At 38.4% G+C, this 19,523-nt stretch overlaps 1 protein-coding gene across 1 annotated transcript; it reads left to right on the top strand.

Annotated features, from left to right (window-relative positions):
* The first annotated feature begins 1,873 nt into the window (after nt 1-1,873).
* pnp6 (purine nucleoside phosphorylase 6) lies at nt 1,874-19,316 on the top strand. The gene is made up of 6 exons (XM_072694887.1): nt 1,874-2,148; nt 5,238-5,407; nt 7,303-7,406; nt 13,690-13,865; nt 14,216-14,406; nt 16,912-19,316. The coding sequence occupies exons 1-6, from the start codon at nt 2,126-2,128 to the stop codon at nt 17,106-17,108; spliced, it is 861 nt and encodes a 286-aa protein (XP_072550988.1). The 5' UTR covers nt 1,874-2,125; the 3' UTR covers nt 17,109-19,316.
* Nucleotides 19,317-19,523: the final 207 nt, after the last annotated feature.

The following is a 19,523-nucleotide window of genomic DNA, read 5'->3' as shown; positions in this document are numbered from 1 at the left end:
AACGAGGTATGATTGGATTGGTTGCTGGTTTATACACACATCTGGCCCAAATCATCTGGCAATCATCTGCGCCACAGGCCTGGACTGTGTTTCTTATTCTGCATGAACATCTGTTATAAATAAGATGTAAATTCATATTTTTGTTCACAATTAAAGTCAAAATTAATAACCAAAACTCATTGGAACCACTGGTGGGTAATGGCTTTCCACCACTGTTATAACTCAGCCTGTTTGCATTGCATTGCATGTATTTACCAGGTAGTTAAAAACATTATAATAATGATTAAAGTGCAGTGCACAATAAAACTTTTTTATATTCATTATTAGGGAATATTGTTATCTCATGTATACCACTGACTTTTTGATTTAACCTTTTTTCACATTAAAGTCATAGGAAAATATGAATAGTGGTAGGCTCTGAGAGAAGGAGTTAATAATATCCGTTTGAGGTGCAACACTGCACTAGTGCCAAGTAGGTATTTGAAAGCTGATTAATTTACGCAGTAAGCAGATATAAAAGCTGATTAATTAGGCTACTGCATGGGTGCAAAGGTGGTTTATGTATTTCCTATTTATTACAAAGAAGAATAGGGTGGCTATGTGAGATATTGTTAAGGAGCATTTTGTCTTAAATGGCTTAGACACTTTATATGGCTGTATACAGCAAATATGCCAGTGTTAAGTCAACCCAAACAACCACGACTCCCAAACAACCAAGTCAAGAACCATTTAAAACCCTTCATTTGAAATAATGTACTGTAAGGTTTGTACTATTTTAACATACTGTACTGTACATGATCCTACTATACTTTACCACTGATTTACTACTTGTAAAAGTATAGTTGTATGTCATTTGTTTGAGCTAATATAGCTAGTGACTGTTGTAGTATTAATAAAAGTATGTTTTATGAACACAATTTAGTAAATTACAAAATAGTTTTAAATGAAAAGTCTATAAATGTATTTTAGGAACAATTCAAACTCGGTATGGTATTATGTGGTTTCTGATGTTGCCCAGGGCATTTTGCTAAACACAATAGCATCAGACTTGCAAATTAGGTATGTATAGTACAGTAATGTACTGTATCGTTACGTATAGAATAGTATAGTATAATGTAGCACAATATAATTGAGCATAGTGCAGTATATTATAGTAGTGTCATATAGTATATGCAGAATATGGCATAGTGTAGTATGGTAGTGTTGTACAGTGTAGTATAATACCATATCGATACTGTATAGTGTAGTATAGTATAGCATGGTATAACACAGTATCAAGAACACATCACTTTTTTCATTATTTAGAAATGAATCACTGTAGTGTGTGTACAGTATAAATATGTACAGGGTATAGTGTAGTATTGTATAGCATAGTTTAATACAGTATCAACAATACATCACTTTTTTCATTATTTAGAAATGAATCACTATAGTGTGTGTACAGTATAGATATGTACAAGGTATAGTGTAGTACTGTATAGTATAGTGTACATAGATGTATAGATTAGTATTACTATAGAACAGTACAATGTAGTTTTGGACCATATCATATACATGTAAGCTTATGCATTACTATAGTACCTACAGAATAGTCATGTAAGGTACATTGTAGTCTTTGTATAGAATAGTGATCTTTCACATGAAGAATCAAATGAAGTGACATATTGCTGTTTATTCATATTTTAGTGCAGTTTTTATATAGCAGTGTCTAAGAGCTCCACTGCTGCATTTTCTAGTGTATTTGAGCGCAGTAGGAGGCTAAAGAGGTAGGTTAGCCACGGCCGTGTTGCCGCAGTGTCAGTGAGGCCGTGCTGAAGTATTTGCTGGCCGGCTGACAGTTCTCCGGGCTCTCTGCTTGCGGGTCAGCGAGCGGCCCAGTCTGTCAGAAAATTGGATTAGCACGACGGAGCCCCTTTCAAAGAAACCGCGAGCCAGGCAGCTCCTCCTCCATCACGCCACCTCTCCTCAACGCCGCGGCGCATGTGTGTGTGTGTGTGACCGGTCCGGTTAGCCTACTGTAAGCGACATATAAAGGGGAGCCACACAGAGCATAAAGCAGTCTTTTTCTTCCTTTAGTTGACTAACCATTTCTCCCCCTCTGGGTCGCTCGCCAGCCTCTGCGGACATGTCTGCATCCAGCCAGTGCAGGTAAGCTAGAAACCCACACAGCGCCAGTCATAATTCACCTGGAATTATAGCTACTGCATAGCCAAGCTACATCTGATCAGATTGTTATGGCATCGAAATAAACAGGAATAATAAAAGAAAAGACAGCTGAAGAGGGAAAAAGCTCCCGTGCTCCTCGTTGTTTATTTCTGACCGTGGGGTTAATCCTGACCACAGCGTAACGGTCCAAATCCGAGGACGCCTGAAGCGTCGAGTTCACTGAAATGCTCGATTCTGTTATTTTTGGGGAATGAATTGAGGTTTATGAGGTTTATGATGTGCAATTACTAATCGGCACAATTATGAATGCAGTAACATGATCAATTCGATCGATCCCAGACTGTAGTATGTAAATCCTGTCTAAATAATAATAATAATAATATCCCAGGTGACTGTATCATGGCGTTAATCCTGCAAACTCACTTGGGGACCATAGCAGCGTTTGGTTAGATACAGCCACTCGATTACAATAAGCGCAACGATATATTCCTATCCAGTTTCGTGAATAGCTGTCCTGCGAGGCTGGGGCATGCTCTTAAAGGGACAGACACCTATTCACGTAACACCACGAAGGACAGCCACTAAACGTCTTCTCGATGAGGTCTACAATAGGGGGGTTCCCTTCTCCCTTTTTACACGGTCAGAAGCTCAGCCTTGTGGAAACTGCCTTGAATCTGTTCTGGATCAAGTGCTGAGGCCGCAGTGTGTGTGTGTATGTACATGTATGTGTACATGTGTGTGTGTGTGTGTTAGCACCACGGACAGCGCCCCCTCCCCCAGCCCACTGCCTCCATTTCACATGGCCTCCAGTGGTGCCCATATAAACGCAGCTACAACACAGCGCCCAGCTGAACGTGAACGCGGTCGTCTGTACTCCTCCACACGCTCTCTGGTTCCACTTGTCCAGCACTGGCAGCACCAGACCTAAGCCAGATTTAAAGCAGCCTGTAAAACGGGCAGAGATAAACGTTTATGGTGACTGAAGTTTTATGGTTTCTAAATCACATGGGAACAAGCATTTATGAGCACAAAACAAAAGGGAATGTTTCCTTTGGGACGCTGTTGTGAATGAGTTAGACATCAGGCTCAGTTTACTGCCACTAATGATATATACAGTTCCCGACTAATCACTAACTACATTTCCCTCTGTGTTAATGATGATGTAGATTCAAATTAGAGGCATATTACATATGTATATTACATGTACTACTGCTACTATTTAGCAGTGTTCACCCTATTATTAGTAGTAACTGTATTAACTGTGATACTGCTGCTAATATTACTACATATATTAGCTATACAGCTATACAGCTGCTATTGCCAATACTACCAATTACTGTGGCCACTGATAGTAATACTACTATCAATACAACTATTACTACTCACATTACTATTACTACTACTAGTAGCAGTAGTATTACTACTACGATACTATTGCTACTGGTATTATTAGTTCTGCTACTGTTAGGCTACTGCTCCTACTACTAAGACTATTAGTATTAGTACTACTCTTTAATACTTCTAATAACAAAATATTGAATTGACCTCATGCACCAATATCGTCCTAGGAATTTCATCATCATTTGTTCTGAAGACAAGTCCTGACAGAAACTCTGTCAGATTCATGATGTGTTTTTTAAACTACAGAATCGTTCACAGCTATGCTCTTACAATGACCGATCCCACTGCCCTTGTGAATTATGAAAACATTGGTGAATGTCAGAAAACTGTAAGCGGGTTTTAAGCAGAAACATATTTTTAAGAAAGGTTGGTGAATAAGGGTCAGTGTTGGCAAAGAGAGACAAAGGGTAAAGAGAAACCTTTTAAGTTGATCCCAAAATATTTTCACTGTATATCACTCAGTGTCCAAACCCATTACATTACTCATCGTTTGGGTAGAGAGTGTTCATTTGCTGGGCTTCTGGGTTTTCATGTCATTTCTGGGAGCGTTGCACACGCGAGTGAGATAAATAATGGCTATATGAAGCACATCTTGTTAAAAAATAAAGTTATAATAAAGCAAAACTATGGAAATATGATATAAGTAGAATAATAGCAGGAAATCTGTTATAAGCATATTATTTCTATTTCTTAAGCTTTTCTTGAGCAGAATCAAATGATGTATTGATACCACTCTATTTGCTATTGGCAACAGATTAACATTAGTAAATCACTGAACCAGAGCATGTCTTCTTACCTACTTTGGTCACTGTTTGCATGGCTATGGTCACTTATAAACAGAGTGGTCAAAATGTAGTACATGGAGAGTTCTAAGCTACAGTAGTTTAGCGATTGCTTAATGGGGACCTGGATGTGTTCAGTAGTGTTTTAGAATTTATAGAATAGAATAGAATAGAATAGAATAGAATTGATATTTAATATAATATGTAAAAGAAAATGCTCTTGGTATGTGTTGTCTGTTTTTGTGTTTACTGAATAGTTGATTAATGTATTATGCATGGATTTGAATGCAATATTGCATGTCTGTGCCAGTATAATAGAATAAAATCTATCTAAATATAATAAAATATAAAATAAATAATAGAAGAGAATAGGATGAAAAAGGCTAGATTTTCCTCTAGGTGGTTCCACTGTGTGTGGGCCCATTTATCTTTGTTCCAAGTGCTGTGTTCTGCTGGCCTGTATCTCAGACAATTCTTCATGTTCTATGAAACTGCCAAGAGGACTTGATAGGGTCACTGTAGTTGACAGCTCATTTCTCTGCAGAGTCCGTGTGCATTCTGGTTGTGTTTGTGTTGGTGTGTGAGTGGAGGTTGGGGAATGGGGCGAAAGTAGATGTCACTGACAGCTACACTGTGTGCTGCTTAACCGCCAGTCAGTCAACTGCAGGTGAAGCTATTATAGTGGCAGCTTATGTACTCTGGACAACTCATCAGTCCTTATGTCTCATGCACCCTGAGCAGCGGCAGCAGCAACACAGATTACACTAAAGCCTAGCCTAGATTGTACACTTCTCACAGTGTGTAACTGCTTGTTACTGAGTGACTGGGACTAAAGAGTGAGTGCATTTCTGATTTAATAATGGATATGATGGCTTTGTCTGTCTCTAGTTATAAGTATGAGCAGTACAAAGAGACAGCGGACTGGTTGCTAACTCAGACACACATCCGACCCAAAGTGGCAATCATCTGTGGCACAGGCCTTGGAGGACTGGCCGATCTGCTGGACAACAAGGTCGAGATTCCTTATAAGAACATTCCCCGATTCCCTCACAGTACAGGTAGGTTACCTCCTAAATTGTGATCTTAGTGGTCACAATGCTCCAGAATTGGTTTGCAATAGCATTATCTAATTTAACTCACCTTGGGATTTGCAGTTCCTGTTGTTTTTCTTCTATAACTTTGTAATGTGAAGAGTGGGTGTTGTTTGAACAAAATGTGTATCCTTAGTCTCTCTAATAATTCCTTGTAAAGTCATAGATTTTCCAAATATATTTAGCATATTAACACACAACCATATGTTATAAACATTTGGAAATATATCAGCATCAAATATCTCTCTTATTTGTCAGAACCAAGCTTAGCATAGCACCCATTTAGCATACTAACAGCAAATGCTGTACATCCTGTGAGAGTCACATTTTAGCATGTACTAAATTTGGTCAGTTTTTTTGTTTTTCATATACAGCATTTTATATTTTGAAAATTTAAAACCTCTTACCATTTAAATCCATACTGACCTGTGACCCACAGTTTCTCAAGGGTCATTATTCACTGGCTGATCTGAACTTCATCAAGTTAGTAGTCTAATGTAGCAAGCAAATACATCATATAGACAAAATTATTGGAACACCTGCTCATCCATTTTTTATTCCTAAATGAAGGGTATTAAAGAAGTATTTGCCCAGCTGGGTAGAACTGTTTGATTTTGGAGCATTGCTGTGAGAATTTGATCGCATTATGCTATTCAGCGTTAAGCTATATGATCAGGATGTTAGATGATCACCACCTCACCTTATCCCCAACTCCCAAACTCATCCCAAACTTACTGGATGGAGCACCATCATTCCAGATAACACAGTTCCACTACTCCATAGCTTAATGCTTGGGGTTTTATACACCTCTAGCCCACACCTGGTAGTAGACAGGGTGTCAATAAGTTTATGGTTACCTGTTCCTATTCTATTGGCTATACTTCTCTACAGGCACTAGACAAGTTGTGTGTGTGCATTTGCAAACCTGTGTCAACAATGGGTGCATCTTAAAATAGCCGATTACATTCACTAGAAGGAGTGTCCAGAAACACCAAGAACACTGTACCAACTTAACTGTTAAGCACGGTGGTGGTAGTTTAATGCACTGGGGCTGTTTTGCTGGCAGAGAAATTTGTGCGTTGGTCAAAGTGGATGAAATAATGAAGATAGATGACTACCTCCAAATTCTTTAGCATAACATCAAACCATTAGCTAGATGGTTGAAACTTGGACACCACTGGGGTTTTCAACAGGACAAGGACTTCAAACATGCATCAAAGAAGGTTGTGGAATGGATAAAGCAGGCTTACGTTAAGCTTTTGGAATGGCCTTTGCAAAGTCCTGAACTCAACCTTATTGAAAATATGTGGGCTGTGGTTAAAAGTTGGGTTTGTGCAAGGAAAGCAGTTCTTCTATAAAGAGTGGTCAAATATTCAACCAGAATTCTGACAGCGATTTCTCAGACCTGTAGTTTGGCAAGGGTCATTACTCATTGCCTAAACCGGACTTCATATAATCAGACATGAAATAAATAGTCTAATGTAGCAAACAAATATATTATATTATTATAATATTTACAGAGGAAATACCTTACCTCATTTCATGATGTTCAAATAATACACTTCCATACCTTCTGAATACGTCAGTTCGTTTGCACTGTAGTCTCTGTAGTAATGGAATAATAAACCTTTGGGTGCACTACAGTTGAGAATTTAAGGGATTAATCAATGATGTCATCAGCTATGTATGGCTCTTAAATGTATAGCTATGGTCTCACAGCTGCATGCAAAGTGCCAATGTGCCAGCCAATTAACAGTGAATGGAATGACAGTCAAACGTTGCCCTCTCTCACCTTATTCTATGTCCAATAACTGCTTACATTAGCAAACATTAATTAATCCTCCCTCCATCTCTCTCTGCAGTGGAAGGGCATGCGGGTCAGCTTGTCTTCGGGGAGCTGAAAGGGAAGCAGTGTGTGTGCATGCAGGGCCGCTTTCACTTCTACGAGGGCTACAATACTGCTACAGTGAGTATCCTGCACATTTACAGTAGCTGAGCCTCATCATCCCATCTGTCCAGCAGTGACAGCAAAAGACATGCAAAGCAAAAGTCTTCTGCAGAGTTCACTTTTAAGACCCGGCAGTGCCAGCAAACCTGACACAGCAAGAAGCTGGCGTTCTAGAGAGAGGCTAAGAAGATCATTTAATAATTTTTCACATGGCAGTTCCCAGGAGGGAACAAACTGAAAGAATTTCACAAGAGGGTTTTTATGTGTATGGTCATATCCACCTGAGCAAGGAAAATACACTATGTCCAAAAAATTGTGGACACCCCTTCTAATGAATGCTACTTTAAGTTGTACACCTTTGCTGACACTGATATGCAAATGCACACACACAGCTTGTATAGTCCTTGTAGAGAAATTTGCCATTAGAATAGGAATCTGTGGAGCAGATAAACACACACCTATTGGCACCATGCCTAATGCCAGGCATGAGCTAGAGGAGTATAACATCTCGCTGCATTGAGTAAGGTCACTGACAGCCTCACTAAGGCATAACCTCACTAACTAATGCAATCAAATCCTCATATCAATGCTCTGAAATCTAGTAAAAAGCTATCCCTGGACAGTAGAGACAGTTACTCTAACAAAAGCATGATTTTTAATACCCTTGGTTTTAAAAATCTAATAAGGCTAAATTATAAATGAGCAGGTGTCCCAATACTTTTGTCAATATAGTGTATATTCATCTCTGACTGAGTATTTTCAAATGGAAAAACTCAGTCCCAGTTAAGGAAACCACCTAACCTCCAATTGTTCCCTGGGCAATGATGTGACTCCCCACCATTCCACTATCCATAGTCATTGTAAAGAGTGTTTCTTAAGTGGCTGTAAAGTGTGTTTCTAATTCTAAAGTTATGTTTTAATGACAGTATCTGGGCTGCTTTGTGACTGGTTACACCTTTATCTCTGAAATTTGTTGTTTTATTTTAGAGTGCCTGGCAAACTAGTGTGCTTGTGCTGCAATCCTCATAGTTACTTCATAGTTACTTAGTATTTGAACTAAGTAGTGGTACTCCCAGGTTGGATTTCATGCTCAGAAAGGGCCTCACCAAACCGGAATTTAAGATGGCCACACCATACATCACCAGTAGCAAAAGCAGTAGTGTTATACATGTCCAGTTTCTACCTGTGGAAGTGTTTTCATGGTGTTTGGATGCACAGAATATGGGAATGGGAATGTGTTTAATTTGGGTGTGACATCATTTCCAGCTCAGACATCTGAGGTAAATGAAAGGCAGCGTTTTATTCAAGTTGATGTTTTAAAAAAGCACTTTTACTTTCACTTCAGTCATTATATCACTTTTAGTTGAGTTTCTGCTACTTTTCCCGCTCCAGTGTATGGAAGCATATAAACAACTCACAGAGAGAACTAGCAGGGCTAAAGTCTTCATGCCCTACTTCCCCTTCTCATGTCAGAAGTACTGGATGCAGCACCATCACTCTGTTAAACATTTCATGCCTAACTTCTTTTTCTCATCCCAGAAGTATTGGATGCAGCACCATCATTCCAGCGAACACAGCTTTATACCCCTCTAGCCCATGCCTGCCACTAGGCATGGTGCCAAAAGGTTCATGTTTATTTGCTTCAGAGAGTCCTATTCTGTTGGCAATGCTTCTCTACAGGGACTAGACAAGCTATGTGTGTGTGCATTTGCACATCTGTGACAGCAATGGGTACAACTTTCGAGTAGCTGAATGCATAGTGTAAAACCATTGCCTTTACTAAAACATCTTGAAGAATCATTTTTAACAGCATATAGGTATATATATATGCATATAGACATTTTATTCACCCCATATATAAAACATGATGCTGCCTCTCTTATTGGATGAGCTGCATGTTCCTGTGATAGTGTGCGCACAAATCCAGAACATAATTCAGATTGCTAAGATCTTGTTAATAATTCTTCAGAGTAAAAAGTAAACAGTAAAAGATGATGGCTTGTGAAGTATATCCCTATTTATGTTTTTTATGGGTCATTTATGACATAAAACAAATAAAAATGTACATATGTATGACTTTGTTAGATCATGTTTGTCATACAAACGAATAAATATGGTCAACAGTGAAATCTTTTGCTGACACAAAGCAATAATTTTCAGCACAGGGTCTTTTAGAAGTTAAATCCAGGCAAAAGTTTCAGGTTTTAGTCAGCTTTGGATTAAAGAAAATCAGTGTACGGACTTAAGCAAATGAATTGCAACTTTGTAAAGCACAGTAAAGCACTAGTTAATCTAGGCAGCAAGGAGCACCTAGAAAGCTGATCTGAGATCAGGCACCCCTGGGCATTAGGCATGGTGGTGGAGGAAGTAACAAATCCATCACTTCAGTTAAAGTAAACATAACCTGATGTAATACCACCCTGTTAAATGTGGACTTCCAGTACCTAAACATCCACTTATTAGTATTAAGAAACAACTGTAGAACAATATAAATATCAGAGTAAATAAAAGTAGCATGATGTCTATTTCAAGGATTTATTTAAATATAATTTATGTTTGGATTGTGCCTCCTGTTTTTTACTGTGTTAAACAAACAGTTTATGATCTTAACAAAGTTACTAAATATAGTGGATTTAAATGTGGGACTCCAGTGGGTCAATATATTAATCACAGTTACTAGGAGGCTTAGTTGTAACAGTTTATAAAACTTCAGTTTCTGTGTAGATACACTAGCATGTAAATGCTGAAAATAGTAAGAAGTACTGTTGTACTGCTTTTCTCCCAGTTATTTTAATAAAGTTATTTTTTACTTGAGTCATTATTTACGTAAGTAACAGTACTTTTGCTTAATTAAGGGATTATACTACTTCACCGATCTCTGTTTAAAGCCTGGCAGTGTAGAGGCTGTACTTTGGCTTGGCTACTTTTCACTGGGAGTTATTTACATGCTAGCCAAGAGTATCTCACAATATAGAGTACTATATACCTTCATCATCCGTTGAGATTTTTTAATGAGTTGTCAGGTACATAACCAGAATTCTGCTGTATAATTGGCCAATGATTTAACACATTATGTGTTGGACACTTGTGTCATGCTTTTCTCCCTTATTTTAACATATATTCAACTCAATACAACACAGTGACAAAACATATATCTTAATCTTAATGAATACATCATTTTTAGAGTGCACAAATCAAAAAGCAATTACAAAAACTGCTTTAGGCAGAATCTTAAGAAATATCTGACTGACTACAATTTTATTATATTATTATTATATTATTATTATTATATTATTATATTTATTATATGAGGGGCAGTGGTGGCTCAGCGGTTAGAGCGCCGGGATATCGATAACAGGGTTGTGGGTTCGATTCCCGGGCTCGGCAAGCTGCCACTGTTGGGCCCTTGAGCAAGGCCCTTTACCCTCTCTGCTCCCCGGGCGCTGGAGTTGGCTGCCCACCGCTCTGGGTGTGTGTGTGTACTCACTGCCCCTAACACGTGTGTGTGTGTGAGTGTGTGTTCACTACCAGATGGGTTAAATGCGGAGGACACATTTCGCTGTACAGTCCACACTGTACAGTGACGAATACGTGCACCTTTACCTTTAGATAAGATTAAAATCACATACTGCTCGGACCTATTTATGTACATGAAAAATTCACATTTTGTAGTTACAGTTACATTTTACACCAAATTAGACTGTGCTCCTGGTCCCCAACTCAATATGGTCAGTATGAATCCTGGTTATTGAAGAAAATGTATTTTCAGTTCAAAGTAAATCAACTTAATCTGACTCTAAAAACATAGTTGCAAATGAAAAGAATGACTAAATGAATTATAAAGATTGTTTGAATTAAACAGGAATCTCACACTAGATCAGTTAGATCTCCATCAGGTCAGGACCAGAACACATCAAGCATATTTGATGTAGTAGATTTAGTCTTATTACACATACAGATAAAAAGAATATCATCATGATCATTCTTAAGATAATGTGTCCAAGCTGAATTTTAAGATACGTATCACACCTACCAGAGGTTGGAAAGGTCTGCTTGAGGAGTTTTATGACAATGTGGGATTTGTGAAATGTTATCAGCTCCACGATCAAATGTCATATACTTGTGATTCACCTTTTATATTAGCCCATGATTGTTGCTTCATCGTGTCTGAGATTGAATTATTCTGTTTATGACTGCCAAACTAAAAGCTAACAGCACAGAGTGAAAGCTAATGCAGAAACACGCATGAGGCTAGACTGTACCTTCTAAGATGCTGCTGAGTACTCTAAATGGTGTGAACTGCATTAGATCCATGCATTAGATCACATGGTATGATTGTTTCAACACCCAATACATTTTACAAAAGGTTCCTGGGTTCCATTCAAATGGTGTTGCATAAGCACACAAGTGACAACAAACCAGTGAGTTAGGAAAAAAGGAAATGCTAAAGACTAGTTGAAGAAACCTGCATATGAGCACTGACAAAAATGTAAAAAAGCTACACACAGCTCAAACAAGTTTTTACTTCAGAACCCAAACTTTGAACCAAGCATGGATTTGCTACTCAATTCAAAATCTAGTTCCGCCCTCCACATCCTAAACAGCCACCAGTGATAGACAATAATTCATCAGTTGACACTTTCTTTCTGACAATCATAAACCTCCCCAGACTGACACAAAGGTTATTCTCCATTTAACCATTGACCCTTTAGGCTTCCGAAGCAGCACTATCAGGAAGATGTGTATACCTAAGAGAAAGTAGATGGTTAAAATTTGACTATGGACACCTCAATCCAATAACCTTTAAGACCACATGACCTTTTCTCACTCTAGACCTATGATCTGTAGTTAAACTTTCATTGGGGTTTCACACATACTATGTTGTTGTACACATATGTTTTCTGGTAGTTCTGCAAGCTTGAAGTGTATATTAAATTAAAAAAGTAAAGTGACCCGTTTGGAAAAACAATGTTTGTAGAACTTTCTTAAAAACATTGGTGTATCTTATATAAAGCTTTCACCTGTGGTGAAACATAAAGGTAAAGGTGCACATATTTGTCACTGTACAGTGTACACTGTACAGCGAAATGTGTCCTCCGCATTTAACCCATCTGTGGTAGTGAACACACACACACACACTAGTAAACTAGGGGCAGTGAGTACACACACACACCCAGAGTGGTGGGCAGCCAACTCCAGTGCCCGGGGAGCAGAGAGGGTAAAGGGCCTTGCTCAAGGGCCCAACAGTGGCATGCAAGACTTGCAATGGTCTCACTGACATTTTCCAACGATAACATGTTGTTTAAGACAATTAGCAAAGTGCTCCATTTGGTCTTCGTTTTAGATGCTCCGCTACTTGAATTACCTTAATGGGGGTTGACGCCCAATACTAAAACCAGTGCTTTCAAAAATGTATAAAATCAAAAAGAACAAAAATATAGATACAAGATTTTATTCCAACAAAACTTGTATTGCTTATTGTAGATGCTTTTTCAAGACCTGCATGATAGTGTGTGTGTGTCCTGTTTCTCATCAACAAGGAGGAAGAAATATCTTTATAATGTTAATCATTGCTTAAATGACAAATTTAACTACCTGTAAATATTTGTAGCAGTTCACATCCATAACAGTCATGAATTGTTAATAACACATTAAACACATTTATAAAATACAGTGATGAACGCACGCAGTGTTTTCACCTAGGAAGACAATCATGACACTGGTTATTATAGTATATATTATTGTCTGTGTATATATTTATGACATATGACATGATTTATGTATGTGTTATGAATGTTTCATGAAGTTCTTGAGTAAAGACCTCAAATGTGATAAGGGTGATAAATTGTGACGACTTTGTTATTACAGCTTGGAAACAACACTGTATTTCATCCTAATCTAAATGTCTGGTGTATTATGACAACAAAATAAAATCACACGATGAATTTGTATATTTGTATTGTTGTATTGTAGATATTACTAAAGGTCACCAATAAGTCTCCCTCACCAATATCTTCCTTAAATACATCAGATTCGTGACGTTTTTTTAAACTGCAGAATTGTTCCCAGCCATGCCCTAATAATGATGGATCCCATTGTCCTTGTCAACAGAACACATCCTAAATAAGGAAACATTGGTGAATGTCAGAATCTTTATGAAAACTGCATATGTGTTGTTTTGTTATTTGTTTTTTTTTTGTTGTTGTTTTTTTAGAAATGTCTTTTTAAAACGGTTGTTAAGTAAGGTCCATTGTTCCCATCGCTCCTGCACAGCAAGATCTTACTCAGTCTTCCTTCTCAGGTAACATACCCAGTGCGCGTGTTCTACCTTCTTGGAGTGGAGGTCCTGATCGTTACAAATGCTGCAGGTGGACTAAAGGTGGACTTTAAGGTGGGAGATATTATGATGATCAAGGACCACATCAACTTCCCAGGCTTTGCAGGCCAGAATCCTCTGTGTGGGCAGAATGATGTGAGGTGAGATATTGCTGTTTTCTGGTGTGCTCTTTACATTCTGAGATCACAAAGCTTTTCATGCTTCTCTATTGGTTTGTATTTTCATCTGGTTCATGTTTAGGTGAATAGTAGCATTTAAAAGATCTGTTATAAAGGCAAATAAAGGTGGTCACATTCAAAGCATGGACCTAAACATGTGCCGAAAACTGCAAATTGTGCTGCATGAATCAAAATAAGGATTTCCTTTTTATACTTAACAAACATTTTAACTTGTTTTTAATCCTGTAGCACTGTCTGCAGTTCTGGATGGTGACTGGTACTCTCTCATTAAGGAGCAGAGATAAGTAAACTGCACTGTTACTTATGTGCAGGTTTGGCGTGCGTTTCCCCTGCATGTCAGACGCATACGATAAAGACTTGGCTCAGCTGACCAGACAGACGGCTGAGGAGCAGAACTGTGCCTCCTTCCTCCGGCAGGGAGTCTATTGCATGCTGGCTGGACCCACCTTTGAGACCATAGCGGAGTGTAAAGTGCTTCAAATGCTAGGAGCTGACGCAGTGGGTGAGTATTACCATGCAGTCAGTTACAGTCAGTCATGCAAAAACACAAAGTATACTTTAGTTTTACTGGTGAACTGTGATTATAAGAGCTCTAGGCTCTCAGTTCAAGCCATAAATGTCATACAACCTCTAAAATAATGCTAATTAAGGCTAGCCCCCTATTGGATTATTGTACCATGGTAATGCTAAGCTAGTGGCAATGCACCTTAACATTTTGTGCCAGTTCTAAAAGAAACATAAAGCTTGTCAAAATCTACATTATTTTAAGCTTGCGAATACATGTGAACATCTATTTTACCATGTATGTAGCAGTTTATCAGTGCCTGTTTCAGTGAGTGTTGTTTGAGTCACTGCACAGTGCTACCACTGTTTTTGATTTCTAACAACTATCTGAATCCTGGTTTGGCTACCACTCACATTCACAGCCAACCACGTGTCTCAAGAGCTCCTAGAAGGCCTACAGTTACATTTTGTTTTCATGAAATCGGCCCCACCTACTGAAAATCAATTTTGTGATTGGTTGATGCCACAGTAAGTTAGTAATGATTTAGGTTTCCACTTGTGTTTGTGAAGTCCCAAGCAATGGCAGAGCTTGCATGGCTGAATCTCTCTAGATACCATGGGAGACAAAGTCACGTTTTAGCAACCAATCCTCTATCTGCCCCCTTGGGCAAGTTTTTTTAGCAGCATTTTTAACAGACAACCAATTAGAGACAAATAATTAATCTCTGCAATGGGTATTATACTTAAATAAAAAAAAAAAAAACACATTTACTTAGGCTTAGAGCTTATTGTCCATTAAAATTCTGCCTTTCTGCTGTAGAATATTTAAAGGTCTAATTTACAGTGGGGCAAAAAAGTATTTATTCAGCCACTGATTGTGCAAGTTCTCCTACTTAGAAAGATGAAAAAGTTCTGCAGTTTTCATCATAGGTACACTTCAACTATAAGAGACAAAATGAGAAATCACATTGTAATTTTTTAAGAATTTATTTGTAAATTATGGTGGATAATAAGTATTTGGTCACCCCCAAACAAGCACGTTTTCTGGCTCTCACAGACCTGCCTTCTTTAAGAAGAATTACCTGTATTAATGACACCTGTTTGACCTTGTTATCTGTATAAAAGACACTTGTCCACAGCCTCAAACAGTCAGACTCCATGGCCAATACCAAAGAGCTGTCGAATGACACCAGGAAGAAAGTGGAAGATATACAAGACCATTGACCTCCCTCGATCTGGGACCCCACGCAAGATCTCATCCCGTGGGGTCAAAATGATCATGAGAACGGTGAACAAAAATCCCAGAACTACACAGAGGGACCTGATGAATGACCTGCAGAGAGCTGGGACCAAAGTAACCGATACTACCATCAGTAACACACAGAGAGGAACTCAAATCCTGCAGTGCCAGGCGTGTCCCCCTGCTTCAGCCAGTACATATCCGGGCATGTCTGAAGTTTGCCAAAGAGTATATGGATGATCCAGAAGAGGATTGGGAGAATATCATGTGGTCAGAAGAAACCAAAATAGAACTTTTTGGTAAAAACTCAACTCGTTGTGTATGGAGGAAGACGAATGCTGAGTTGCATCCCAAGAACAACATACCTACTGTGAAGCATGGGGGTGGAAACATCATGCTTTGGGGCTGTTTATCTGCAAAGGGGACAGGACGACTGATCCGTGTTAAGCGAAGAATGAACGGGGCCATGTTTTGTGACCATCAGTGAGAGCATTGAAGATGAAACGATGATCCAAAATACACCGCTCAAGTAACGAAGGAGTCGCTCTCTAAAAAGCATTTCAAGGTCTTGGAGTGGCCTAGCCAGTCTCCAGACCTAAACCCCATAGAAATTTTGTGGAGGGAGGTGAAAGTCTGTGTTGCCCAGCGACAGCCCCACAGTCAACATCACTGCTTTAGAGGAGATCTGCATGAAGGAATGGGCCAAAATACCAGCTACAGTGTGTGCAAACCTGGTGAAGACTTACAGGAAATGTTTGACCTCTGTCATTGCCAACAAAGGTTATGTTACAAAGTATTGAGTTGAACTTTTGTTATTGATCAAAGACTTATTTTCCACCATAATTTACAAATAAATTCTTTAAAAATCCTACAATGTGATTTCCTGTATTTTTTTCTCCATACAGTACTTTTGGGATGAGTTGGGGAGTTGAGGATGAGGTGAGGTAGTGGTCATACAAAATACTGACCTCACTAACTCTCTTGTTATTAAATGCAATCACATCCTCACAGCACTGTTTCAAAATCTAGCAGAAAGCCTTCCCTGCACAGTACAGACAGTTATGCCAAGAAATGCAGGATTAATACCCATTAATACCCTTGATTTCAGAAGAAGCGATAAATGAGCAGAATACCCAGTACACACCTACAACCCCACAGTGCACAGTGTAGCTCATAGTTTTGAACAAACACATGTTTCTATTTGCTTAGTCATGTTCTCTCTCTCTCTCTCTCTCTCTCTCTCTCTACCTGACTGTTCTCCAGGGATGAGCACAGTTCCCGAAGTGATTGTGGCGCGCCACTGTGGCCTTCGTGTCCTCGGCCTCTCCCTCATCACCAACAAGGTAGTGTGCGACTATGACAGCCAAGAGCACGCCAACCACGAGGAGGTCCTGGAGATTGGCCACATGCGCACCATAGACTTTCAGCGGCTGGTCAGCCATGTGGTGGCTAAGATGTAGGCTCACCGATCGCTGGTGCCTGACCAACTGGAGATAGAGGACCATTAAATGTAAGAGTATTTATAGAGTGAATATGCAGATATACTGCAGGGATTGCACTAATTACAGATTTATAGTCCATATTGTAGTGAGGAAAAATAGCACGTAAATTTTGTATCTGCACCAACTGATATGACACTTTATGATTTTATTTAACAACAAATAGTAGGATCATATGACAAGAACCACTGTGGTTGGAACACGAGTACCTAGAATGACTATTGATTGCATAAGGTCACTCTCCATGACTGGCAGTCTTCCAGAAATTCTTGGCAGAGAAAATAACCAGTTTTAAGACAAATGTTACCACACAGTGCACGCTACACAAAAACTGGTATCTTGGAAAATGAAAGTGCCTTAAATGCAAGCAGTATATCCAATATAATAATACATTGTAAGAATAGTCTACCATTTGTACTTATCAAGTATCTTATTGCCGCAGCAGGTCATGGGACTTCCTTCAGGCATTGTTTCTTGAAGGGCCCATATCTTACATTGGCCATATCGGTTACATACTTCATTTACTTGGCTAAGGTATTTGGAGTATACACCTTTAGCCCCAACTTAAGAGGGAATAGATGGGAATAGAATAAGATGCTGTATGTTAAAAAGGCAGATATATGCAAATGCATAGTTTTCATAATTGTGTCATAGGACTCAGTCACAAACACAATACATTTATGGGTCACTTCTGAAGCTTATTTTTCATATATAAGGACCATATGGACACAGACTGTGTGGTACAGTACTTACATACTATATCAGCCTCACAAAAAAGCAATATGCAGTTTTGCATTGTACAGGCAAAGGGCCATTGTACAGGCAAAATTGACCTTTCAGGCCAATAAAATAATTTTACTTGATAACTTTAATAACTTTTCACTTGATGACATGATCAACATAAAGATCTGGAAAACATGTAATGTCCATTCAAATATCAGAGTTAAGAAAATATTATAGAGACATAATAATGTTGTCTGCATTTAAGTCTTTATTTGCCAAGATATCATTTGACCATATGTGGAGACCCATTTAACGCTGTAGCTGCTAACACGTGTGTGAAATAGTTAATTCCTTTACATTACATGATGTACTGAATACCTTTTATTGAAAGAAAACATAGAGTATGGACCTTATGGAAACAATTGGGTATTCTTCAGGAACACACTTGACTTTTTTATTCTCATGCCTTGGAACAAATACAGAAATATGAGGTACTTGACTTTCTTCAGGATACTTCTTGCAGCATAGACACCACACAAGTAGCAAATTACATGCTTTACTTTTGGCAACACACTAGTTTTGAAATGCACACAAGTTTGTGTGTATGCATAGTACTGTGCAAAAGAGTTTAGACACCTGCAAAAAATACAATAAAAGAACATATATATAAATGAATAATCAATTAATAATAATGTCAAATATTAGAGGTGGAAACATTGTCTATATCTAAGGTTTTATTTACCAAAATAAAAATGTGTAGAATTTGGGGACCAACTTATATATACAAAACTCCATCCATCAGATCATGTTTACTTGTAGTTATCATGCAACACCTGGTTTGGATTATGAATACCTCATTAAGTCAAATCAGTTCAATTCAACAGATTTAAAAAATCCATGCATTGACTTGGGTGTCCAGGAGAAATCTGCTATTCTTATATTTTATTAACAAGCAGGGTTTTAAATAATGTGCAGTTAAAGGTTACAAGTTTTAAAGAATGTGCAGAACCAAGACAACTTAAAGAACCAAAAGAATGCTTAAATGGAGCCCTTAAAAAGATGGTTCTATATAGCACCAAAGTTCTATTGTTAAGTCAAATAATTATTTTTTCAGTACTATATAGAACTGTATTTGGTGTCTAAAACTTTTGCACAGTACATACATATTTTATACAATATATAATTTAACCAAAGAAGACATCATGTGGAGGTGGAAAAGTACTGCAAAGAAAAGTGCCTTCAAAGAATATCTCACAACAGACTACCTAACTAATAGCAGTTTGCTACCTGCTTGATATTCCAGGATTCTAAGCTCAGTATAGTATTCAAAGCAGTCAGAATTGCCTTCAGATGATCAATTGTCAGGCTGGGCCATGTGGTATTTCAGAAATGAATGAATGTAAGAATGCCATGCCTAAGGAAAGAGTTGTAGAACAAAAAAAACAAGAAACATAAGCGTCTGGTGGGAACAATAATTGCTACAGGGACTTTTAAAAGAATACACTGAGGGTGTTCTTAGATCGCACATATTCAGTCAAGGAAAAAGCCTACTTGAATGTCAACAGTTAAAGTTACTTTGGCGTGTAATATTTGTCTTGTCTATTAATCTGGCTTTCTGTTCTGATGACTGGGTGGTCTTTTGTGGTGTTGAAC

This window comes from Salminus brasiliensis, chromosome 13, assembly GCF_030463535.1.
Source record: "Salminus brasiliensis chromosome 13, fSalBra1.hap2, whole genome shotgun sequence".
Taxonomy (NCBI): domain Eukaryota; kingdom Metazoa; phylum Chordata; class Actinopteri; order Characiformes; family Bryconidae; genus Salminus; species Salminus brasiliensis.
This window is presented reverse-complemented; position numbering and strand designations above follow the sequence as displayed.

Bases quoted from the DNA above. Each gene is read 5' to 3' on its own strand.
- pnp6 (XM_072694887.1), top strand. From the start codon at position 2,126: ATGTCTGCATCCAGCCAGTGCAG. The intron at 5,408-7,302 runs GTAGGTTACCTC...CTCTCTCTGCAG, and splicing joins CCGATTCCCTCACAGTACAG to TGGAAGGGCATGCGGGTCAG. The intron at 14,407-16,911 runs GTGAGTATTACC...ACTGTTCTCCAG, and splicing joins GCTAGGAGCTGACGCAGTGG to GGATGAGCACAGTTCCCGAA.